Source organism: Nelusetta ayraudi, unplaced genomic scaffold (genome assembly GCF_046127955.1).
Source record: "Nelusetta ayraudi isolate G7.1 ecotype Tasmania unplaced genomic scaffold, CSIRO-AGI_Nayr_v1 ptg000033l, whole genome shotgun sequence".
Taxonomy (NCBI): domain Eukaryota; kingdom Metazoa; phylum Chordata; class Actinopteri; order Tetraodontiformes; family Monacanthidae; genus Nelusetta; species Nelusetta ayraudi.
Window position 1 is genome coordinate 5,535,221 of NW_027466083.1, and position 25,579 is coordinate 5,560,799.

At 48.2% G+C, this 25,579-nt stretch overlaps 2 protein-coding genes across 3 annotated transcripts; one reads left to right on the top strand and one right to left on the bottom strand.

Annotated features, from left to right (window-relative positions):
- The first annotated feature begins 3,971 nt into the window (after positions 1–3,971).
- Positions 3,972–18,095, top strand: mntb (MAX network transcriptional repressor b). 2 transcript variants are annotated; one of them, XM_076031851.1, is made up of 6 exons: positions 3,972–4,855; positions 8,738–9,386; positions 9,469–9,510; positions 10,444–10,555; positions 15,197–15,389; positions 15,976–18,095. In XM_076031851.1, the coding sequence occupies exons 1-6, from the start codon at positions 4,783–4,785 to the stop codon at positions 16,797–16,799; spliced, it is 1,893 nt and encodes a 630-aa protein (XP_075887966.1). In that variant the 5' UTR covers positions 3,972–4,782; the 3' UTR covers positions 16,800–18,095. The 2 variants fall into 2 exon arrangements, with proteins under 2 accessions (XP_075887966.1, XP_075887967.1); XM_076031852.1 differs by lacking the exon at positions 3,972–4,855 and adding an exon at positions 6,078–6,209.
- Positions 18,096–18,995: 900 nt separating this feature from the next.
- LOC142891919 (septin-5-like) lies at positions 18,996–25,500 on the bottom strand. Its single transcript, XM_076031853.1, has 13 exons — positions 25,361–25,500; positions 24,767–24,789; positions 23,307–23,639; positions 23,105–23,201; positions 22,759–22,845; positions 22,477–22,600; positions 22,166–22,300; positions 21,966–22,083; positions 21,630–21,731; positions 21,435–21,531; positions 20,653–20,815; positions 20,463–20,565; positions 18,996–19,886 (listed from the first exon to the last, which is right to left on the bottom strand). Exons 1-13 carry the CDS (start codon positions 25,404–25,406, stop codon positions 19,815–19,817), a joined length of 1,500 nt encoding a protein of 499 aa, XP_075887968.1. The 5' UTR covers positions 25,407–25,500; the 3' UTR covers positions 18,996–19,814.
- Between the last annotated feature and the right edge of the window lie 79 nt (positions 25,501–25,579).

Here is a 25,579-nt window from a genome sequence, read left to right on the forward strand (position 1 = left end):
ACACACACACGCACACATACACTCACAAATGCACATACACGCACAGTAAAAGTTGTGTATCAATATATCTGGATGTCATTGTTTGCAACATAATAAAATAAAATTCTGTAAATATAATCCATTGGCGTGTCCTTATTTAAAGAAATTAGGTTTATATTAAGGCAGGCTGGTATACAAAACTGTTTTTGATTTAGTTTACAGCGATGGTCAGTTGACTTCTGGCATTCTAATTGTAAATGTGTAGAACTTAGTTTTAGGAGATTCATTCTTACTTTTGATTCTGCTGCCACGTCACGTCAAATTGGATGGTTCTAACATTTTAATATTCCCTCCTAGTTTTTTTTTTCAGCCAAGTAACTATAAAATAAAGCTTTTCCAAAAGAAAATAGGTCATGAGACAAAACCAGAGTGACTGCTCTAGACTGAATATTACTTATGTATAACTCTCTGGCTGTGGTGCACTGATGTAGGTCTGCTGTTACAAGATGGGGCTTTGAGAATCGTAAACCTGATTCCATCTGAGTCAGACTGACAGGCTGATGGTCCTTTTGGGAACTGGGGCAAAAAACACAGACAGATTCAGTCATGGGTGTGTAAATTAACTTATTTTTTAATAAACAGGAGACTACAATTAGAGTGTTCTAGACAGGGTAGAAGGCTGGAATAAGTGGTGATCATCCCTCTGGTCCAGTGCTGGAGCTGCGACTGGAGGAGGCAGCAGGGACAGTTCAGGCCCTCTTATCAATTATGTACAGTTCCCAAGTCTGCATCTGCGCACGCCGACACCTGCTCACTCACCCACACAGCAGTTGCCAGGATACAGAGTGTGCACGCAACACACTGCTGTGTCCTGCAGGTCTGGTGAGGGTGCACAAATAGGGAGTGGTGGTGGTGAGCAGCAATAAACAAGGCCAGGGAAAAAGAAAGAAAAGAGGAAGGTGTAACAATAAAGGAGATAGTGAGGACACAGTGTGTACTGATGAGCACGGTGAATGGAGAAGTGGCTTAGGGGGACACGTTGAAATGATAACAAACCTGGACCTGTCTGGAACTCCTGTTTCTCAGCAGAGGCACTGGAGTAGAAACATTGGCCTACATCCACTCGCCACCGCTGTCCTGCTGTGCTTTTTGCTCTTCCTCCTCCTTCTCCTCTTCTGATCTCAAGGCTTTAAAAGTGCATCAGCGGCTCACTTTCTGATTTTGCCTTATTTATACTTTGTCTTTGTTAACTCCGCTCCCTGGCCAGGAGCTTGACTTTGCTCTAACAAAACAACAGACTCAGATTTATGGCAAATGAGCAAAGGTGCAGAATGAGATATTGATTGTGATTATATGGTGTGATCTGTGGCTGCTAGGAGCTTTCAAGGTCAGTGTGTCCACCACAAGTGCATCTGTCCAGCAACGCTCTGGTCAACGTTTGTGCAAGTTCATAGTACTAATCGTACAGGTAAATTACTACAAGAACAAACGGCCGCAAGGTTGTGGTTTAATATATAGGTTTGTGTGTCATCCTGGTATAGCTTCCACTTGCCCCACTATAGTTTACGTGAGCAGCCTTCTAATCCATGAAAAACTCCACCAGTGTGAGGAGCAGCTGGGGAGGTGCCATGATGCAGGATGTGGTGCTCTCTAGTGGTAGAATTTAAATATCCCTGTGAAGGGAAGCGCAGCCTCCTCTGTGCTCCTTGCAGCAGTGATCAACAGGAATGCCACTGGAATAGACAATCCTGAAAATCAAGTCACTTTGAAGCAAAAGGACATGGGTGGAAAGGTTGGGATGTTTTTGTTCTGGTTTTTCTTCAAGAATGATAATAACCCACTGAAAATACTGCCGATTTTTTCCAGCATGTTTGGAAAAAGTCAGAGTCCAGGCAACCTTAAGATAGTCTCAGAGGGAGAAAACCCCCCCCCTGCTAGATCTCACTGTCTGTAGATTATGAAAAATGTTTGCGCAAAGAGGCTTTTGCTGTTTCCTTTGGCAGTTAACAGTGATAGTTATCCTTAAAATAGACAAAAAAAAATGAAGCATTTATTATTAAATCTGGTTTGGAAAGGGTTTAAATTGCTGTAGTGTACATATATTTTAATTATTCTACAGTTACCACTGCATTTTAGCATAAATACTATTACATGTTTGCTTTTTTTGTATTGCTCCTACACTAAAAGCAACTGAAATAGGTACATGAAAAGTTCTATAATATTGTGCAAGTCCATCCAGTAACTGTAAGGTTGGTAGTTTGAACCCCGCTCCATCCCAGTCTCTGTCACTGAGTCCTTGGACCAGACACTTTACTACATAACTTTGGCTGAATGTGAGTGAATTTTGGGTGATGATGATGATGATGATGATGATGATGGATTGGATTTATATTGTGCTCTTCTTGGCACTCAAAGTACTTTACATTGAACCCACTATTCATTCACATCTGTGGTGGTAAGCTACATGTGTAGCAACAGCTGCCCTGGGGCAGAGTGACGGAAGCAGCGTCAAAGTCTGCGTCAAGTCTGCGCCAAACAGCATCCAACAGACCACCACCCAACACTCACTCACGTTCGTACGAGGCAGTGTGGGTTAAGTGTCTTGCAAGGACACAACGACGGATGGAGCAGGATTTGAACCACCAACCTTTCAGTCATTGGACAACCCGCTCTACCTCCTTAGTTACAGTCGGTGGTGGTCGGAGGGGCCGTTTGCTGGAGACTGGCAGCTTCCATCAGCAGGGCAGCTGTGGCTACACACGAGGTTTACCACCACCAGTACGACTGTGGTGGGAATGAAAAATGCTGTTTGCTTGCACCTATTTTTACAATGCTATTTAATGTGAATAGTAAACCAAAGTTTTCTGTTTTCTTTTTTTTTTGTTGCCTGCTTTCCCTCCTCACCTTCACCAGCCCTGACTCTCCTCACTCAGTTCCACTTGATTTCAAGTTTCTTTTCTCCCTCGTCTGCATCCACTGGTGATGCAGTGCCTCTAAGTGGGTCAACCCGTCCCTGCCTCACATCCCTCCCACCACCCTTTTTCTCTCCAATCCAATCCACTCCCTTCGAACCCTCTTTTCCCGCTCCGCTCATGCATCTCCACAGAGATTTTTTTTCCACACTGCTCATGTGCTTCCCATGTGCTGCCGCTCTCTCCTCCCCGTTCACTCCCTCCTCCTTTTCTGACTCACTTCTCTGTCACACATCCCTGCAGTGTAGCTCATGATCCCACCCCCTTCCTCGCACACACACACACACACACACACACACACACACACACACACACACACACACACACACACACACACACACAATTTCATACAAACAAATGCAATTCCATTGCCTTCAATTCCATTTGGTTCCTACCATGCTGGTGCTCCCACACAGTAATGGTGTTAGTAGGTTTGTATGTGCTGGCAGGACATGGCACGGTGAACGCTGCTTTGATTTGTACTACTAGGATGCTGTTTTCATTGGCTGATACGGCCAGACATTGTGATGCTGGAAAGGATATTGCCCAAAGGTGCCCAATCAAAGACTGTTACTATGCAGCCAGGCATGCACGGCATACATGCATCTGTATACTGTGCACAGACAGACACACCATTGAAATGCAATCTCTTAATATTAACATTTGGATGAGGTTTATTTTTTCCCCTGAGGGAAAAGCCAGGGCTAACTTCTTCTTCTTGTATGTATGTATGTATGTATGTATGTATGTATGTATGTATGTGTGTATGTAGCATTACAATGTAGCTTCTTCATTACCTACATTTTTTCATGGATATATAATCAATTAATAGTTTAGTAAAACTAAACCATCAAGAAACTACTTCATAAAACCAGTTTAACCAAATATATACAGACCAACTGATGGTCTGTTGATAATAAATGAGGCAACAAACAGTCTCTGAGTTCAGTAGTTTCATTTCCATTCATTGTTGGAGACAATGGGCACAAATCTCATTAAAAGTAATTTAAAAAATACAGCAGAACATTTCAGCTGTTGCTTAGAATGCGCTCTCTTGTAAGCCCCGCCCAGCAGCGTTTGATGGACAGCTCGGATCCCGAGACAGCAGAGTGGCTAGTCACGCTCTCGCCATGCAAATGAGCGGCGCTCAGGCCGGGCGGGTGCCCATGTGGACCAGCACCATGCCTTGTTGTTCTGAGCGCTGATTGGCTCGCCGGCGCCTGATTGTTCTTCATGCTCTGCGGGCCAACGGTCAGAGCGAAAACACGGAAGAGTCGCCGCGGTAACCAGGCGGGCTTTCGTTCGAATTCACGGCGGGATTGTGCTAACAAAAGTAACCAAAGTTCACAACGAAGACCTCCCAGCGGCTCGTAATCGCGTGTGAAAAGGGCAGTTTTGTCATTCTGGGCCGCTAGAAGCCAGCAGGGTTAGCAGCGCTAGCAGCGCGGAGTGTTCCAGGCGGCGACGCTTCCTTCCGCGTTTTCTCCGAGGCTGTAGTAACAGGGCGGGGCAGCCATCCAGGAGGGGCGGGCCTTAACGAGAACACGACTCGCCTTGTTGTGTGTATTCCCGTGCTCGTATCGCCATCTTGTTGCAATCCTATTTTTTACGTTTCCGTGGATCTACTTTCCGTTCGGCCGTACTCAACCCAGCCCATCCGCCCTCGGGTGATACGTTCAGGGGCGGACGAAGCAGCAGCAGCAGCTCGGCCGTGCTGGTGTGAACCGCGCACACGGCGCTCCTACCGGGACTCCGCTCAACCTTTTATCTTGGGATCCTCTCTCGTCCCGGGCTTTACGGCTCGCTCGCCTTCCGTGAGCGTTTACGCGCAATGAGCATCGACACACTTTTGGAGGCAGCCAGATATCTGGAATGGCAAGCCCAGCAACAACAGATCGCACGTGGTAAGTTGCACAGCAGCCCGGTGCATCGCGTTGAAGGTTCATGACGGCGATTAACACCGTGGACCGCGAACACAGGGATGGATTTCCCAGCACTTCTCCGCCGGGGCTCGGCATACATTCGCCCTCAACCCAGCAAGCCGCCCGTACAAGATTTACGGAAGCGTGTGCGTTGATTTAGTTTTTCTCACCTCGGGGCCAGTGCCTTTTAAAATGTTTATTATTTACTAAAGTGTGTAAGTCATAGATCCCCCTCAGTGCTTCAGTATCGCCCTTCACTGGCTCTCCCTCAATGCGGAAACGGCGTAAGTTGTTTTGCGAACTACTTTGCGCGCTCATGGTGTGTGTGTGTGTGTGTGTGTGTGTGTGTGTGTGTGTGTGTGTGTGTGTGTGTGTGTGTGTGTGTGAGTGTGTGTGTGTGAGAGAGAGAGAGAGAGAGAGAGAGAGAGAGAGAGAGAGCGCGAGAGAGAGAGACCAAGTGACTCACTGAGCGCGCGCGCGCACCGAGGAGTTCCTGTCAGTGCCAGGTCTCCATTAAATTGTGTTGCAGCTTTTGTTGCACAGCGTCTCTCAGCAGCCTCGGCGCGGTGCAAGCAGCACACCGTCTCATCACGCCTTAGAAGCGAGATCCCGATCATTTAAAACGTTATATCTCGAAATGTGCCACTTTTTGCGTGTTTCTTTTTCAAACAGCGCTTCATTGTGTAATAAAATAATCGATTTGCCCCAGTTTTTCTTGTGTCCGTGTGCGTCCAGCGCCGGCAGGGCGGTGGCGAGCCCAGGCTGCTCTTTACATAACACCCTGACATTGCACACACACACATACGCACACACACACATCTCATGACACACAGCGGAGCGGGGCGGGCCCTGGCGAGCTCCGCCCGCCCGGCCCGCTCATACATGTGCGCTTTAGCGCGAATAAAAGTGCTTGTTGCCGCGCGTTGCGTTCACGTACCACCCGCCAGACACGATAAAAACAATTATTGATCGGTGGAAATCGTTTAAGAATGACCGTAAAAGGTGAGCGAGCGGCTTCTCTTTTTGTGTGTGCGCGCGCGTGCGTGCGTGCGTGTGTGTTTCGCCGCTCTGATGACGTGTCAGACTACATCAAGTAGTCATTCCCCCCTCCCCCCTCCTCCCGAGCATACTCGCCCTACCGCGTGCTAGGATACGCCCACAACGACCACGTGCACACTGCGCCCCCCACCCCCTCCCCAACTCCCTTCTGCTTTATCTCTGGATACACACCCACGCGCTCACAAACACATACACGCGCGGGCGGGCGCGCGCGCACTCTTCGTTCGTCTCCGCCCTTCCCATTCAGTCTCCTGACAGTGGCGGGTCAGAGAGGGGGGTAAGTAGGGCAGCGGCCCAGCCCAGCAGCAATGCAGGAGTTATGTAATTTGCATTTGCGTGCATTGGACAATCTGGAGGTGTGTGTGTGTGTGTGTGATTTAAAATACCCTTGCTTTATAATATCAACATCTCCAATTATGCATTAGACCCCCCACTTCTCTGCAGCTGAAGTTGATGCAGCAAGGCCCTTTAGCACAATGTGAACTAAACCAAGACAAATATTTTTTTTTACACAAAAAAGGGTGTCAGGGCTGTCCTATAGGGCAGAGTGTGGGTTTTAACCTGAACATAATTATGCTGTTAAATATGGTGTTCATAACATTCTAGCATTTATTTGCATAGAAAATGCAGGTAAAATGGTTATAATAGGTTATAATGAGCTCTGCTCGATTAGTTGACTCAAACTAGTTAAAACTTTTTGACTGGTGGGTCACAATGGGTTCTAAAAGGAGTGTTTTGGTGACCCACCTCATAGGAGAAATAATATATCATGGGATATGTAGAAAACGTGTGCTTTAAATGCGTCAAATGAAAATGAACCAAAGTGTTATAAACAAAATCAGTGTCTTTGAAGCCGCATGGTATTTATCTCTTTATTGTAATGACTTAAAACAGTGAAAGAATGGATGAAATATAGTAATTTTATTACTTAATTACTATTAATATAATTTCTTCAAGTTTGGCGGGCCGGATTAAAAAAGCCCAACGGACCGCCAACGGAGTGTTAGCTGCTCCGTTGAGTGTGTGTCTGAGTCCACCGTCCATCCGGCTCGGCTCGGCAGGAGGTTTCAACACGGAAACAATTGGGAACAAAAGGCAGAATCTTGAAAAAATAAATAAGTGAGTGATCACTGTGATGTGCAAGAGGTTGCAATAACAGTTGCGGTGTGTGTGTGGGGGGGGCAGACCCCTCCCCTCCCCCCGTTCTGGGTGGAATTGAGTGATTAAGGTGTTACTCAACACGAATCTGACTGCGTGTGTTGGCGTTTGCTGCTTCCTCTTCACTTTTTAGATCCTTGCTGGTGTGTGTGTGTGTGTGTAGTGCAGTTTTGAGGAATCCCTGGGATCTTCTGTTTCTAATACTGCTGTTTCCATGGCAACTGAGGGCTTTCCACATCGCTTTGAGCGTGCGTGACAGCTTGCATGTGCCTCTACATACAGCACATCAGCACAACATGGGAACATGCTAGATTTATTGCACAATTTTATACAAATATATATATATATATATATATATATATATATATATATATATATATATATATATATATATATATATATATATATATGTGTGTGTGTGTGTGTGTGTGATGTGTGTGTGTGTATATATATATATATGTGTGTGTGTGTGTGTGTGTGTGTATGTATATATATATATATATATATATATATACATATATATATATATATATGTGTGTGTGTGTGTATGTGTATATATATATATATATATATATATATATATGTGTGTGTGTGTGTATGTATATATATATATATATATATATATATATATGTGTGTGTGTGTGTATGTATATATATATGTATATATATATATATATGTGTGTGTGTGTATATATATATATATATATATATATATATATATTTTCTGAAAAGGGATCTAGTGGTACCTTTAATTCCTTGACATGCTTTGCTGCAGCAACTCCTGTAGCAAGCAGAGACTGGCGGCTCCTCAGCAGTCTGCTGCTGTTGGTCAGACACTTCTGACGTCGGCCCAGTCTTAAAACGCTCAGCACTGGAAGAGTCCAACGGCAGGCCAGACAGAGGGGTGTTCTCCTCACTGACCAGGGCACCGTTTCTGCAGTCACCCCCTCCCCCCGCCCCCCCCCCCCGCCCCTCTCCACCTTCACATGACAGATGACATCATTCTTTCTGTGCACATTAATGTTGCTTAATGCCGTTTGTGAACACAAATGCTGTGTGTGTCGTTTTTTTTTTTGAAGACCGCCATAGAGCAACAGCCTCAGGAAATGTACATTTGTTCATTGGATCGGTTTTCTAACTGACGTTAATAGCAGTTGTTAAAGTGTCTGGCATCACTTGAGTAAGTTTGCAAAGTGTTGAAAGAAATTTAGCCAAGAGAAAAAATATATTTTGTTGCCCTTTTTGATGAATGTGCAACAAGGATTTTACCGACTCCTGACCAATAAATATTTCTAAGATAAAACTTTTGCTGGTATTCTTTGGAGTGCTAGTGTTGATTTGATTTCTTTCTGCTGTTTTTAATTGTGCAGGAAGCAATAGAACAGTTGTTTATAACACTATCCTTTCATATAGTTTTAACAAACAAACTACATAAAAAATAATAACTTTGAAACCGCCTTACTGTTTTAAAGTTAGATTGAAAGATCCTATAATAAAAAACAAACAAGGTAATTGGCCGTAAACACCAGAATCTTGACGATAAGTAAGTGCGTTGTCCGAAAGTGAGTCTCCCAAGCGGACCACAGGTTCTCGAATTCTTTCCCACTGCTCATAGTTTCTGTGTCTTCTCGTCTCATTTTGCCACAGAAGAGGAGCAGCGGAAAGAGACGCTCATCAGCAAGGAGGCCGAGTCAAAGCGCGTGGAACTTGTGGCCGCGCTCGCTCAGCCAGTCAGAACCAATCACATCACCTGGAGCGATGACGCTCACCGCCAGCAGCAGCAGCAGCAGCAGCAGCAGCAGCAGCCGCTGCCGACGCACCAACCAGCCGCCCTCCCGCTCCCGTGCCTCCCGCCTCCTCAGGTCCCCATCACCATCATCCCCATGGTGCCCGTGGTCTCCGCCACGCCCTCGGTCCCGCCCCTCCCGCTCACCACGCCCATCGCAGCGGCCGCCACGGCGCTGGACGGCTCCCCGCCTGCCAAGAACGCCTCCTCTCCCCCGAAGCCGCTGCCACAGCAGCAGCACCTACAGCAGCAGCAGCAGCAGCCGGTCTCCCCTCACCTGCTCTGCACCCCCCAGGTGAAGGTGGACGCCAGTCAGCAGCTGGTTGGCGCCAAGCCTGGCCAGTCCCAGCCTCAGGTCCAGATCCAGTTCCCAACCGCCATCAGCGCCAACGGCTCCACCTCCCAACACGCGCTGGCCCCCCTCCAGGTCCCACCTGCGTCACAGCCGCGGACCAATGGGGTGACGATAGACGACATGAGGGGGATGGAGGGGAAGAGGAGACCAGGAGGGTCAGTTCCTCGGCACTGGCTCGGACAGGAAGTGACACAGATCAGTTTGAAGGTGTGTTTAACTCTCTGGTTTTGTCTGCAGAGCGGGAACCAGGGAGGTGCACAATAAACTGGAGAAGAACAGGTCAGTAGCCAGCAGTGCAGGTCACACACAGAGGTCATATTGAATCTGAATCAGCTTTATTGGCCAAGTTTGTAAATGCCAAACAGGGAATTTCACTCTGGTTTGCCTTAAAAACTAAACAAATGTGCACCTTGGTGGTGGAGTAAAAAAAAAAATATATATATATCCAAGTATACATTATATAAAATATTAAAAAATATATATATACAAGCATACATTAACATATACCTAAATATAAAAATATATACAAGCCTGCATATATACTGTAACAAGAAAACAATAAAAAAGAAACATAGGTGCAGCAGCAGTAGGAGGTAGGACACGGTCATTGGAAATGTAGTGCAGTAAAAGCATTATAAGCGGGTGAAGAGGATATGATGGTTATTGCACAGGGATTACTCTGAGTCTCTGTTAATGATGAGGGTTCATCAGAGCACCAGCCTGGGGGAAGAAACTGTCCCTGTGTCTGGTGGTTTTGGCGCACAGCGCTCTGTAACGCCGTCCAGAGGGGAGGAAGCGGCTCAAGATGCCATAAAGTCTTTCTGAGCAGGCCCAATTTGCCCTCTGGCTTCCCTTTTCAGCAAAATGGTCCCACGGCACACATTTCTGGGAAATATAAATCCCTTTGTGATGTCACGGAGGGCTCAAAACCCCTTTGATAGGTCCGTGATAACAAACCCCAGGCAGGTGTTTTATTTTACTTTTTATTGTGGGCGTTTCACCTCATCCTCACTTTGAGCAGGAAGCTAAAAATCCACAATAATCCACAGGAGGCTACAGATGCTGCCTGGTTACATAAGCAGAAGGGGAAGACATGGAAACCTTTCCAATATAGGACCTTACAATTATAGCTTTGCTAAAAAAAGATTTTCAGCCAGTGACCGACACGATTCATCAGAACTCCACGTCTCTGCGTGTCTCCTCTCCCCTCAGGCGGGCGCACCTCAAGGAGTGCTTTGAAACGCTAAAGAAAAATGTTCCCAACGTGGACGAGAAGAAAACGTCCAACCTCAGTGTCCTCCGCAGTGCTTTACGTTACATACAGGTACAGTCTGACCACCCACCACACCTCCCCCAGCCTCCTGGTCTCACTAGGCCGTAAGCACACACATCAGCGTCTCTACATAATCTGTGTGTGAATGGATTTGGTTCAGAGCAGGGAACGGTTGAGCGGCTGGACCTGTGTAATTAATGGACAGCGTGTGAAGTCGGACACCAGCGACTACGATCAGCGGCCATTCTGAACCCACGACAAAGAAAGTCAGAAAATCCAGTTGCATTTTGAGGATATTAGTTTGCATTTGAGAGGTTTGCGCTGAGATTTTTTCCTTTCTTGTGGTTACGTTGTGCAGCTCAACCTTCTTCCCGGTCGAGTGCCATGTTGGAAAACTAACTTTGTGGAGTCTTGTGAGGATGCAGGCCAGTTTTTGTTCTTCTGTTTGGAGGCAGCGAGGGCTTCTGCAGTCTGTCACAAACCAATCACAGCCTACAGCCAGACGTGTTATTTTTTCTTTTCCTGCTTCCTGTGCACTGGATTTCGAGTTGGTTTGAAAAAAAAAAAAAAAAAAAAAACGCAGCGTGGAATCAATGGAGGAGGGAGCCAAATTAGGCCGTGAGGTGGGAGAGTTGTTGTGGCTGTTCAGTGTTTGTTGAACCTTCAGGAAGTGAAGGAGTGAAGCATCAGAGTCGCTCAGAGCTGCAGCTCCTTCACAGGTTTTTTGAAACGGGGTTCCTTGATCTCAGCGCTGCAGTGCAGACACCGGGTAATTGAAGACTATCACATTTTGACTTCATGACAATATTGGATTGTTTTCCCGTTGCCATGGGGACATACCGCCGCAGCGTTGCGCCTCCCGGCTGCCCAAATGAGATCTGAAAGTGAAGCCGCCACCTAATGTTATTTCCTGGTTCCTGATCCGCTTCTGCTCCGCCGCTTCATTCTCTCCGTCCTGTTACCGACATCAGCGAGTGACTCCTTGCCTATTTCACTTTATTTTTGTGTAACATTTTTTTAGTGCCTCTGCCCCCCCCCACCCCCCCAAACCCCCTTCACCCTCACCCCCTCCTTTTCTCCTTCCTCCTCGCCGGGTCTGTCTCCTCGTGCAACCCTGCGCTCTCCTCCTCCTCACCGCTCCCGCGGCCATGTGAGCGCCGAGCACATGGCTAGTGCGAGCCCCGCCGACGTCACCCGCAGCTCGCCCACTCACGACGGCGCTGCGCCGCCACACTGCGGAGAGCGTGTTGGCGCGGCGGGCGAGGGGAGCGGAGCGTCACGGTGGCAGCAGCGCTCGCTGTTGTTGCCACGGCAACATCGCCGCGGCATTTCCCCCCACTCGGTCTTTCAGCCCATCCCACCGCCGTCAGACCTCGAGCCCCCCCCCCCACCCCGACAACCTCTCCCACCTCGCGCCCCACCCTCCCCCTCCGTGCTCATGCCTCATGCCCTCTGCTGCTGAACACGTTAAGCGCAGGAGCAGGCGGCAGGTGGCCGAGGGCTTTCCTCTTTTGTCTGTGCCTGTGTGTGTCTGTGCGCGAGTGTGTGTGTCTGTCTGTGTGTGTGTATGAGAGGTACAGACCGTCCCAGCCATTTGGGTCGGCGGTCACAGACGTCGAAGAAGCACAAAAGCTCCCTTTTCTCTCGTGACGGCTGTGGGTCGTTCTCTCCGTCCTGGCGAGAGAGCGCCGGGGGCGAGCGACCAAGGCAGACACACCTGTCAGGACGCGTTACACACGCTGGAGTCATTTTCACCCCTTTCTCTCTCTACCTCTCTCTCTCTTTCTCTCTGTTTTTTTCCATTATTTAAAAAAAAAAAAAAAAGAATCCAACATAGGAAATATGTTGAAAGAGGAAGGAAAAGGGAGGCGCAGACGAAAGTGGGGAAAAATGGGGGAAGGGTGGCAAGGAAGCAACGAATGCAAGAGTGGAGAAGGAGAGGAGAGGAGGGAGGGACGGAGGGACGGAGGGAAGAGGGGGGAAGGGCCGACTTGATTCAAAGCAGCCGCTCAGCAGCAGCAGCAGGCGTCTGCTCGTCACTCCTGTTGATGCAAACCACCCTCATCAGATCATCAGATCGCCCCTCGTCATCAGAACACGGATCCGTGTCGCTCATTAGTAGACTTTCTTTTTTTTTCAACACTTCCTTTGGAACAAATGGCCGCCGGAGCGGCGGGATCCTCGTGGATGAGGTTGCCAGGGAAACTGCTGCGGGTGACGGCTGTTTCCGTGGTGATTGGGCCGCACGGGCCGACGCTGGTCAGCCTCAGCCTCGGCTTCCAGTGTGTGTCAGTGACGTCACTTCCTGCTGCAGGAGTTTGGGCTGCGTGGTCGGGGGATGTTGGCGACGGTTGAGAATTTCAAAGACCCACGGCAGTGCAACTGTGGGCGGGGACGGCAGCGGGCCTCAAGATTTATTGCATGACGCAAATATGCATCTCATCGTCATCCACAGCCCCACTGCCTCAAAGTCTGTCGTTGGAGAGTGTTGTAGTCACGAGCGCACCAACCGAGACCAAGACATTATCAAGACTAGAGAGTATCGAGACGGAGACTTCATATATCAAAGAAAAATAACAACAAAACCGAACAAATTACCTTTGAAATTCAAGTTTGCCTCTAAATCGAACAGCGACATCTCTTTTCGGCAAGGTATCTTTTCATAATTTTCTTTAACATTTTGCTGTTTTGCAAACTATTTTGAACCATTTTCCAAAAAACAAATTTGCCTAGTTAAAAAATAATTTGCCTAGGAATAACGGGGTGTTTCACCCTGGGTGTCACAAACAGAGCCTAAAATGGAAGCAGCTGGATTCTTTTCTGTTATTATCTGTCAGTGCAGTGTGGGCTGTGTCTCGACCGGTCTTGATCAAAAACCCAGAGTCCGCCCAGTCCAAGACAAGACCGGGTAAAGACGCCTCGGAGACGAGTCCGACACCCTTAAAAAGTGGTCTTGAGACCAAGACCAATCTCGAGTGCGACAACACTAGAGAGCAACAAGCAGGAATCACAAGTTCTCCAACGTGCCCGTAACACCAGCTGGTGCCACGCTGGTGCAGTCAGAGAGCAGCCAAACTTCCCCCGTGTTCCTCAGCTGAGTGGGTCGTCTGCTGTGGAATCGTCACAAGGATTTCACACAGTGCAGTGATTGGAGCTTTTTGCATGAGATGAAAATAGCTGCAGCAGTGAAAAACAAAACAAAACAAAGCCATGATTAGGTTTTAGGTTCAGGCCCCTTTTTATTTTTCCACCTCCTGATCATGCCCCCCCCCCCCCTACCCACCCCTTATTGGCTCCCCCATTCCTCCGCAGTAATCTCTGCTAATGTCTTTAGCCGCTCTGTTCCCTGTTTGCGTGTCACCTGACCCAGACTGAAACTGGGTCACAGAGACGCTGCGTTCAGGGCCGGAGAAAGAGATGAGCTTGCATTTGCTTTCTGCTGACTTTTTTCCTCTCTCATGTCTCCTGCCCCTCCCCCCATCCTCCCACAGACCCGCGCGCGCACGCACGCACACACACGCACACACACGCACACACACGCACACACACGCACACACACACACACACACATTCACCCCACTTTCCTCTTTTCACGCATAAACACGTGTGCCAGCCGCTCGTTTGTCCTCACTTGACAGTCCCGTGACATCAGAAGCAGTCAGATGGATCGATAAGACAGACAGCAGCCTCATGGTGTGTTTCTCTCTCTCAAAGAAAAGCATCTTGGAATCCAGGACGTAGGAGGAGCTTCTTTTTTTTAAAAAAAAGATTTGTGATAGCGCAAAGACACTTGAATAGACATGCACGACTGTCTGCTAGTTTTTGTTTTGTTTTTTCTCACCCGGGAACACTTTAGCCGCATTCAGACACATGAAATCCAATTTTAGCAAACCAGATTGAAACCACTTTCGGGAGGTAGTTTCAGATCGCATTTGGACAGATGCGTCTCGGTGTGAAAAGCTCAATAATGTAGGCCCAGTCTGACCAGAGCCAGATCCCATTTTGGACACTTGCTGAAAACAGTGGGCGGATTTGAGAAGGAATGTGATTGGAATCCGATTCACCTGCAGCCTGGACACAGCCTTGGTTTCAGTCCCAGACGTGTTTGAAACCAAGTTGCCGGGCAGCGTGACATGCAGACGCTGCACTTTCACTCAGTCGCCATGTAGCGTTTTGTGTGAATATGTTTCGGCGGCCCTTGTTTTAGTGAGATGCTGCTGTTGGCAGTTTTTGGAAACAAAGTAGCATCAACCAGAAGTTTAGCTGTGGCTCGGTTGGTAGAGCGGGCCGCAAATTGATGCTCGAAGGGCTGGCGGTTCACATCCCGGCTCCAACTGTCCACATGCTGAAGTGTCCTTGGGCAAGACACTGAACCCGATAAGGCCCCCAATGGGACTGGCAGCGCCTTGCATGGCAGCAGCCACCCATTTGTGTGTGAGCGTGTGAGTGAATGGGTGAATGAGAGGCCATGGTAAAGTGCTTTGGGGTACCGCAGAGGTGCTGGAAAGCTCGATGTAAGTGCTGTCCATTCACCATTTACCATAGAGTATCAGAGTATCGATCCGTCACCGTAGGGCGGAGTTACAGCCAGACTAGGAAGGAACATTTCGCTCTTTTTGGCTTCTGCTCCTGTTTGGATGCTCGATGATCCTCAGCCTCTCTTGTCTCTCTTCCCCCTCCCCCCCTCGCCAGACTCTGAAGAGGAAGGAGAAGGAGTTCGAGCACGAGATGGAGCGCCTGGCTAGGGAGAAGATCGCCACGCAACAGCGGCTGGCCGAGCTGAAGAACGAGCTCGGCCAGTCCATGGACGTGCTGGAGATCGACCGGGTGCTGCGGCAGACCATCCAGCCGGAGGACGACCAGGCGTCCACCTCCACCGCCTCAGGTAGGGCCGGCGACGTCCTCCCCGCGTCGGGTTCCTTCCTTGGCTTGGGTTATAGCAGGGGTGGGCAAGCTTTTTGCCTGGTGGGCCACAATGGGTTCTAAAATGTGCCAGCGGTGCCGGGGCAGCAGCAGATGGATGTGGAGTGTTTTGGTGACCCACCTCACAGGAGAAAGAAATATACCATGGGATCTGTAGAAATCATGCTTTAATGTCAAATGAAAATGAACCAAAGTGTTAAAAACAAAATCAGTGTCTTTGAAACCGCATGGTATTTATCTGGAAATGACTCTGGAAACGGAAAGGATGAAATCCAGCTGTTTTATGACTCACTGACTATTAATATAATTTATTTAAGTTTGGCGGGCTGGATTAAAAGCTTAACAGGCCGCGTATGGCCCCGGGCCATAGTTTTTGTTTATTTTTAAGAAAATAATACATGAAATAAATAAAGCAAGATATGACATCAAAAACAAGAACAGCTTCTTCTTAAATGGGAAACTCAATTTGCTCTAAAGGTGGAAAAAGAGGTGATGGACTTTAAAATGGACGTTAAATTGTTCCAACTGCTTTCCTCTCCTCCCCACAGAAGGAGAAGACAACTTTGAGCAGGAGGTGGAGGCGGGCGCACCCTCGGCCCCCCCGGCTCCTCCCACTGCCCCGGCGCCCCTCCCCAAACCTGCGGTCCCTCCCATCCTGCAGGCGCAGCCGCTGCTCCCCGCCCACCACCTGTCCCTCCAGCACGCCACCCGGCCCATCTCGGGCGTCCTAACGGCGCCCGCCGCCGCCGGCCTCCCTCCCCCACAGGCCATCGCCCCGGCCCCGGCGCCGGGCCCACCGCCCCCCCAGCAGCAGCAGCATATGCAGGTGCAGCCCACCGTCATCACACACGCCGCCGTCTCGCACCCCTCGGTCATCCAGGCCGTCAGCCACAGCCTGCCGGCCGGCCACAAACAGCTCACGCACATCGCGCCCTCGCCCGGCCCCTCCCCCGCCAACCCGCAGCCCACCCTTGCGGCGGCCCCGGCCGCGGGCGGCGCCCACCAGACGCTGGCGACCCACCAGCAGCTGGCCGCCCAGCCCATCGGACACATCACCGTCCACCCGGTGGCCCACCTGGGGGGGGCGCTGCCCTCGCACCTGCCCACCCTCTACCCGCAGGGCGTGTCGGTGTCGCAGCCCACCGTGGTGGGCCACATCACCCACACCTTCACCCACCACACGCTGCCGCACGTCCAGGCCAACCCCCAGGCCGCCGCCAATGGCGGTCAGGTGAACAGCGCCGCCCTCATAGGCCAGGGGAGCCCCTCGCTGGGCAAGCCCACCGCCGTGCTGGCGCCGCAGCTGGTGGGCCAGGCTGTCACCATGGTGACCGTGCCCACCTTCCCCGTCAGCACGCTCAAACTGGCCTGAAGCGGCTTCAAACACACGTCGACGGGAGATGGAGGACTTTGTTTGTTTGTTTGTTTCTTCTCTCGCTCTCTCTCTCTCTGACGGACACCTGGGCGTTCGCGGCTCCCGTGTCATCCAATGGCCGGTCATTCTCTCTGAGAGCTCGTTCCTCAAACTGTGACTTTCATCTGTGCGCTGCCAATGCAGGAAGCCCGTCGTCTTCTCCTCCCTCCGTTTCCTTGCTTCTGTCTTTCCTCTACAACCAGAAACACTCATGTAATAAGCTCAGTTCACGCTCAGGCAGCAGGAATTTACCCTCACTCTTCATACGTCAGTGCGAGAGAAAATGTTCCAGAGGAAAGAGGTTGTTTGGCTTCTGCCCCCCCCCCCCCCCGACCCCCCAACTCCCAATCCCCTGTTTTTGTTTTTTCACGCGTTGATGTTGTGGTGTGACGCTGTGCAGGTGTGATGTGGCCGCTGCGTTTTAGAGCAGCAGGAGCAGGAGGAAATCTGAGTCGTTGGCTGTGGTGGAGTGCCAGGAAAAATATGTGTTTTCCAAAGTTGTTGTTGTTGTTTGTTTTGTTTTTTACCTTCATGTTTGATCCAGAGTCCACTCCAAAAAAGTTTCACCGTGACTGAAAACGGAACAGAACATGGGCAATAATTGATGTTCAGTAAGACGCTGAGTGACTTCAGCTGGCTTGAGGTGAAACTGAACTCCTCTGAGTGCTGAAATAATCTGGACTGGAGACTTAAAAAAAGAAAGAAAATAGTACTTAGAAGTTTGAATCCACTGGTTCAACCTGACCGGCCTGGGCCGCTCTCATTCAGCCTGGAAAAGATTCAAGCTGGCGTTTGACCTTCACATTTATCGACTTTGAGACATTTCCACAGAGATAATTGAGTTACTTTCCTACACATTTGTCATCTGATTGTGCTGATCCAATTATTTGTGCTTGAGAGGGAATTTCTGTGCATCAGTGGCTCAGCAGCAGCAGGCCGAGGTCGTTTGTCTCTGTGTATCTTATTGGCTTCCAACTGCAGCTTTTGAAACCTGAACGCTTCAGTTGTTGACCAACGGTGTCGCGCTTAGTATCCGGGGAGACGTCGTCCCGATTGTCAAGTCACCGTTGACGCTTCACAAGTTTGTCCTCAGTCGCCTCCCAAAGCGCTTCACTTTAAAACAAGAGCGCCCTCTGGTGCCTTATCCTGGAATCCCGTGTTGGTGCGGCTCATTGACAAAAATCCTGCCCGCTCAGGCAAAGGCTGGCTAAGAATGACGTTTTCACCATGGAAACGAGTCTGACAACCTTTTTTTTTAAAGAAACCTGGGGATCTTCTCCAGGTGTGCACTTCGTGTTCAGCACAAGTTTTATGTGTCACCCAGAAACATTCGAAAAGTTCTTGCCACCTGTTGGCCTTTGGGGAGTCTGGTCACATCAACCTCCAGGCTGAATTCCTCCTTTTCCACTTCATGGATCAAAAAGATTTCCTGATGCCACTTCCTCTTTGTGTGTCCTTTTGCAGTGTGTGTGTGTGTGTGTGTGTGTGTGTGTGTGTGTGTGTGTGTGTGTGTGTGTGTGTGTGTGTGTGTGTGTGTGTGTGTGTGTGTGTGTGTGTGTGTGTGAGAGAGAGAGTTTGGCTCCCTGCCTCCTGCTTTTTTCCGTCTTGTCTCTCTTTGTGGCTGTACTCTATATATTTTATATTCTGTACTATAGTTAATCCTACTGTACCTGTAGCATGGCTGTGTTTTGGTTATACAGTTAGCCCTGTGCATGATGAAGAGTCATGAGTGTGTGTGTGTGTGTGTGTGTGAATGTGCACCAAACAGGCTCGTGTGAGTGTGTTTGGCTGCTATGGTGTGTGCCTACACTCAGTTTATTTTCCCTGAACACTGTGACAACTCTGGCATAACACGTCGGCTGAATGGAAGAGTCAACGATCTACTGTCCTATTATAATTATTATTTTTCTTCTCTTTATGTTATTATTATTATTATTGTTTGTTTTTTTTCATTTCCATTTTGTGAGCAGGACTGAGATATGGAAAGGAGAAAAAAGTATGACACAAAAAGCAAACAAAAAAACGTTGTTGCTCTTTTCTGATAACACAATAACGTCTAATATTTGATTTTGTAACATTTTGTACGCGAGTGTGAGAGGTTTTTTGTAAAGTTGTGATTGTATGCACGTTTTGGCATATGAGTGTATGTATCTCTAAATTTAAAAGAAAAAAAAACAAATGCTTGTTTCCTTTTGTTTTGTTTTTTTTTGTTTTCTGTTCTGCATGTAGATGACTGTTTAGTTCCTTCTGTTAAAATTTGTTCTTCTGTTTGGGACCATGTACAATACTGTATTACGTGGGCAGGAACTTGGACCTCATGCTACATTGATATTATATATGAATATGAAATCATGTTTTCCCTATGGAGAAAGTTTTAAGTTATATATCGCCTGTACACTTTGGGCTGCCTTTTAGATCTTACTGTCCACGGTTGAGATAACGATGACGATAATAAAATACAACATATTAATGATGAAGAATTACGCCGATGAAATAATAAAGATTCTTAATAAATCTTATTACATTTACAACACACCTTGCTTCTGTTTGTTCATTGTTTTTATTAACTGTGGAAGATTTTTTTATTTTGTCCCATAAAAACAGCAAAGGTTAAGAATTAAAAATGCAAAAACAAGTTCACAAATAACAAAATCGCAAATGTAGTCGACACATTTAGAAACCTCACACGTGCAGGACTAAATGACCTCAAGATGGCAGTGCAGCATCACTATAAGGGCATCTAAGCAGGGGATAAACTGACTAAACTTAAACGTAGCTGCAGCGCTGTTGTTTGTGTTCTTGAAGCAGAGAACCTGACCAGGTTTATGTTCATCCACAGAAACGGATCCTGTTCCCAAGAATCCAATAAATAAAAAAGAGAGAGAAAGTCATTTCCTCAGTGCAGGCCTCCTTCTTTTCTTTGTGCGTGCGCCCTGTTCACCTCCTCTCCTGGGCGGCTGAGCTGAGGGAGCTTCAGCAGCTCTCTCTCTGTCCCTGCTGCATCTGCCCCTGAATCCTGTCCAGCACCTCCTGCATCCTCCTCAGCTGCAGGTGGGAGTGAGACAAAGAGGCAGAGGTTAACTCCACACAACAAGGTGAATGTTCATTTCTTCTCTTATATGTACATTTTATACACACACACACACACACGTGTATATATGTGTATATTTCCCATACATTTCTGAATGCTGCTCAGCATTTCAGTATTTATTGCAGAACTCGCCTCCCTACAAGTGTATATGTGAATGCTATAAGAAACATATATATGTTCGATTCCCAGGCTTGCTGTGTGGAGTTTGCACGTTCTCCCTGTGTCTGCGTGGGTTCTCTCCAGGTTCTCCAGCTTCCTCCCACAGTCCAAAAACATGCATGAGACGTGAATTGGAAACTCTACATTGACTGTAGGTGTGCATGTGAGTGCGAATGGTTATTTGTCTTTTTTTTTGGCCACTTGTGCAGGGTGTCACCCTGCCTTCACCCTATCACAGCTGGGAGAGGCTCCAGCAGACCCCCACAACCCTGAGCGCAGGAGAAAGCGGGCATAGGAAATGGATGGATGGATGAACGTCTGATGGCTTTGCAACATTAAAAAAAAGAAATGCATCAGAAAAGGTGACACACCTCCTCATTCTTCTCAAAGATCAGCCTCTCCCTCTCCGTGTCGATGGCGGCCAGCGGCAGAGGGAAATCAGCCTCAGCCACGTCGTGGTGTCTCTCCAGCAGACTGAAATGTTGGCACACACAACCAGCGTGAAGGTTCATTTTGACATCCTGGTCCTTCCCTTCCTCTCCCACCCTGGGCCCCTCCTACCTGCGTTTCCTCTCCTGCACGACCATCCGTGTCATCTTGTGGATGCACTCAGCCCTGTAGTTCTCGTAGTGCGTCTCCTGCGTCACCTCCTTCAGGTCCTGCATGTGCGTCCTCACCAGCATGTTCCTCAGCAGCAGGAAGTCAGAGTGGAGCGGGTCCTCCACTTACAAATGCAACCGGAAATGTGTGTCAGTGGGGAGAAAAATGATCTCGCTGGCAGTTTGTGTGGAGCGATAGAACGGAAAAGCAATTCAAGAGGAGACAGAGAGGCTACGTTCTCTGGAGCAATTAAAGGCCCACATGAAGCTTGTTTACAGATTCCAGCCCACGTTTGAGCAGCCTCACACGATGAATTGTCCAAAAATATCTATTAATGTGTAGCTCTGCAAGAAAACAACATATTTGTGGCCTTCTGTTTGCAATCTACCATTATAATATGTTTTTTTTCTCCCGCATATTACTATAACTAGCCATTTGTGTTTGGAAGGCAACACTAACAGAGGATGTAATGAACCTCCAAGGTATGATTTCCCTCGATGACATCACTGGAGGCCGATTTAAAGAACTTAACATTTTAAATCACAGAATAATTAACTTTAAATCAAAATAATAATAATAATGTTGTTTTTAAAAATAATAAATCAACACTGAAAAGTGAAGCAAGTAAATAAGTAAAAGGTTTTTCTCATTTCTGGGACCTGCAACTGAGTAAGCTTTGCTTAGTAAGGGACCTTTACATACAACTCAAACACATCCTAAAATGGCAAATATGTGTCTCATACCTTCTACCACACCCCAGGGATAGACTCGACCCCTGACCTTGCGACCTTTGGCCTCCACCTGAACGTTACTTCCAATCACTGCAAATGGGATGCTCCCCTGCAGGGGGCAGCGAAAGTGCAGAAAGTCACACCCAATATGACATCAAAAGCCTTAAAAAAAAGAAGAAGAAAAAAGTCTGGGTTGCTCACACACACCTTGAGGATCTGGTCCTGTCTCTTAAAGTCATCCTCCTCATCAGAATCGCACTCTGGAAACTGGTAGATGTTGATCCCAAAGCGTCTAATCTCCTCTCTGATCTGAAGGCGAAGTAGCATAATTTCTTTTTACTTATCTATTTATTCCAATGGACAATTTGAGAGCCATTTAGCTAGAAGCACCATGGCCAGATCGGACCATGTGCTTCTACAAAATCCCTGAACTTGGATCTGCTGGATGCCAGAAAAAGGGATTAACATTAACTTTGTTTGCAGTCTGACCACAAGGTGCTGCTAAATCTTGCACGCTGCGTCTTTAAATCTTATCTGCTGTACCTTCATCTTCTTCCTGTAGACCTCTGCTTGTGTCAGACTGTCAGCTTTGGCCAGCACAGGAACTATGTTGACTTTTTCATGCAGAGCCTTCATACACTGCACATCCAGGGGCCGGAGGCTACAACACACATACACATGATAGTTGCTTTTTAATGCTGCTGCTGCTGCTGCTGAGAGTTGGATGTGTGGTTGCAGTGTACCCGTGGCTGAAGGGAGAGATGAAGTAGAGGCAGCAGTGGACTCTGTTGTCCTGGATGTTCCGTCTGTTCAAGCCGCTCTCGTCTCGGAAGTACTGCTCAAACTGCTGGTCGATGTAGTCTTCTATTTGTTTCCAGCTGGTGAGAACATGCTATGTCACTGTGAGGAACGTCTTGAAAGCTAAAAACAAAACAAAAAAACGACCCGACATCCCTGAAGTGTTTTCAGTGTGGTTCATGTGCTCTTTATTGTGACTCAAAAGCCATTCCATGAAAGCAGCAGCGTGTTGTGCCCTCGAAGGTCAGATCCTCACCATTCGTTGTTGTCGATGGCGTCTCCGAAGCCGGGTGTGTCTATGATGCTGAGCCTCAGCTTGATCCCTTTCTCCTCGATGCCGACTGTGTGCTTGACGATGTCGACTGTTTGATGGATCCGATCTGGAGACACAAGCACGCGCAAAGTCTGCCACCCAAACGACTGCAGCATCAGAAACAGTCACGCCTTGCACGAGGAAATCTTCTTTGTCTTCCTAAACTGGGTAGATAGCCAGGATCCTCTGTTGCACAGGCCTGCAAATGAAGACAACTCATCTCACCTTGAGCGCTGGGAACTCTCCTGTCTCTGTAGAGTTCCGTGAGAAACAAACTGTTGATGAGCGTCGATTTACCGAGGCCTGACTCCCCTGGAGACAGAACGGAAGAGGCTGAGAAACACTGAGTTCAAACCCCTGTGAGCACAATCAGGTTGGTTAGGGTCAAAGTTAAAGTCCCAGTGATTGTCACATCCTGAAGGATGCAAAATTTGTCCTCTGAATTTGACCCATCATCCCCAGAGGGAGCGGAGGGCAGAAGTGGTGCCGCTCCCGGGAATCATTGGGTCATCTGACAGGGATTCAGTTTAAAAAACAAAAAAAAACAAAAAACCTGTGAATGATTCCTCACCTGCCACCATGAGTGTGAATGTGAAACCCTTCTTCACTGTCTTTCTATGAACCTGGTTGGGCAGCGTGGCAAATCCCACATACTCCTTGTCCTGATCCTGGAGCACAGACATGAACACACAAAGTGACTGACGCGCCTCTTCATCCCTGACTCGCAAAATAGCCAACAGGTGGCAGCAGTGAGCGGCTCTTCGGTGACTCACCTCTGGGGAATCATACGGGTCGAAGCGACACCAGGGGCTCTGAGGACGTGAGCCCGGGCTGGACGGACGCTCCACGGACACCTGAGAGACGAGCTGTCTCAGCGGCCGGGGCGGCACCGTCGGCGAGCTGGCCGGCTGGAAGGCGCTGTGGTAGGACAGGGTGGCGGCGGGAGAGGACGGGGAGGAGGAGGAGGAAGGGAGCCTCCCGTTGGCCGCGGTGCCGCGTCCCTCGGCCTGGTGGCCCAGCGTGTGGCGCTGGGAGACTGGAGGCAGGTCCCTCATGGCGAAAGGAAACTGGGTGTCCTCCTGGTCCTCGATGGACAGACTGGAGAACTGACACAGCAGGCACATGGTGCTTTAGACCAGACATGAATGAAAGCAGAATTCACGTTAAAGTTCCCCTTTTGACCTTATTTTTTTATGTCATCATTTTCAGATCCAGTCTAAGGTGACACATTCTGATTCTGAAAACACTGCCGGGAGGCCTCCGGGGTATAAACGCATTTATCCCTGTGTTTACAGCATCCTGCAAAATACTAAATGTTAGCTTGTGGCTGTACCTGGTGCTTTACTGGACCTTCCTATGTTTGAAAGGAGGAGGAGAGGAACAAAGTGGCCTCAGAGGGCCGAGCCAACACCCGGCCGGGGTTATCAACGAGGAATATGTACCCTACATATTAGGCAGGGAAAGTCGATCATCTGTAGCTGTTACGCTTTATTTACTGAGGCCTTAGATAGATAGATAGATGTATAGATAGATAGATAGATAGATATTTACTAGAAAACAATATGCCATTTACTAGCACAATAAACATGAGACGCAAGCCTTTTTCTCTGTGAGCAGTTCAACTCATTCAGCTCAAAACATGACAAAACTATACATATATATTCTAATTTTGACTTTCCATGACTTTTTCAGCAAAGCGTCACTGCAAGTGTAGCCCTGGCTGAGGCTGGCTGACCGACCCAGTGTTGTTCTGCGTTGCTCTGCTACTGTGTTGCTGCAGCAGGGGAGCTGAGCTACGACCCTTAGCTGACCAATCAGCTCTGACATGTGATCCCATTAATGAGGCCTTCATCCATCTGGCTGGGCGAGGTGCAGCACACCAGCAGGCAGTCTGCCACCGAAGGTGAGAGAATCCACTTTTGTGGCAGCGACACGCCGCTGGCCGCCATGACGTACAAAACGGCTGAACACGTAGAGTTTTTGGTCGTCCGGTTGACCCACAAGCAGCTCCTCACATCAAAACTCGGCCCGGCTCGGGGTTCATCTGGCCGACACTGCCGCCTACCTGTCACTTCTCATTACCCACAAAGCTTTGCAGCTTGGCTAATCCAGCTCCTAATGCCCAGAGGGGGTTGTACTGTTAGGGACTTAAGTCCTAGAAGACACAAACACACACACAGACACAAAAGATACAAACTGTGCCGCTACGGACTAGTCTGCGCTGGTGTCCTACCTCCATCTGTGAGAAAGTCGCAGCTTTTTTTTTTAACAGCAAAAAAGGGACAAAGTGAAAACTGTGAGAAAGGTTAAACGGTATTTAAAAAAAAAATCACAATCAGTACAAAATTATAAAATTGAAAGGGTATATGGCTTGAGTGACTAGTTTCTGGAGATTGTTTTTTTTTTTTTTTTTCCTGTACTGTATCTGTAAATAATCTAAAAGCCCATCAGTGATGTGAGGAATCCTGCTTTGGGATGTAAAAATAAAACTTTTCACAATTGAAAATTGATTCAAATTCAGTTTAGCATAAAATACAACTATTTAAGATTTAACCTTCAGAAAAAGAAGAAAACAGATGAGTAAAGAGTGGTGTCTTCGAGCACACATGGACACACAGAGACACAAACATGTGCTGTTAAGCACTGAGGTGATTCATGTCTGCTACATGAGGAGCCAAGAAGTCACTTTCTTAAAAGTGCTTTAAGGATAATAATAAAAAAAATGCCTCTGTTTTAGAGATCTTTTAAAAATAATATTAGACATTATGCAGGAGTGAGCATAGATCTGCTGCAACCCCGTTGTGTTCACATGCAGGAGGCTGCCTACCTTTTTTATTGGCGCGGAACCTGACCGGCGAGGACATGTGCTCCATGACGCTGCACCTGTCGGCGTCTCAAAGTGGCAGAAAAACAGGCAGAGTGCAAAGCCAGAGGACTGAAGAGGAACCAACAGAATCCAGGGAGGCGTGCGGTGTGCGTCTGTGTGTGTCGGTGGCAGGGTGAGAGGGCGGATTCCCCCTCAGCATCCGGGAACACCGGCCTCCAA

Bases quoted from the DNA above. Each gene is read 5' to 3' on its own strand.
- mntb (XM_076031851.1), top strand. From the start codon at position 4,783: ATGAGCATCGACACACTTTTGGAGGCAGCCAGATATCTGGAATGGCAA. The intron at 9,387-9,468 runs GTCAGTTCCTCG...TTTTGTCTGCAG, and splicing joins GGGAAGAGGAGACCAGGAGG to AGCGGGAACCAGGGAGGTGC. The intron at 9,511-10,443 runs GTCAGTAGCCAG...CTCTCCCCTCAG, and splicing joins AATAAACTGGAGAAGAACAG to GCGGGCGCACCTCAAGGAGT.
- LOC142891919 (XM_076031853.1), bottom strand. From the start codon at position 25,406: ATGGAGCACATGTCCTCGCCGGTCAGGTTCCGCGCCAATAAAAAAG. The intron at 23,202-23,306 runs GTGAGTCACCGA...TCTGTGCTCCAG, and splicing joins ACCCGTATGATTCCCCAGAG to GATCAGGACAAGGAGTATGT. The intron at 22,601-22,758 runs GTGAGATGAGTT...TTGTGTCTCCAG, and splicing joins GAGAGTTCCCAGCGCTCAAG to ATCGGATCCATCAAACAGTC.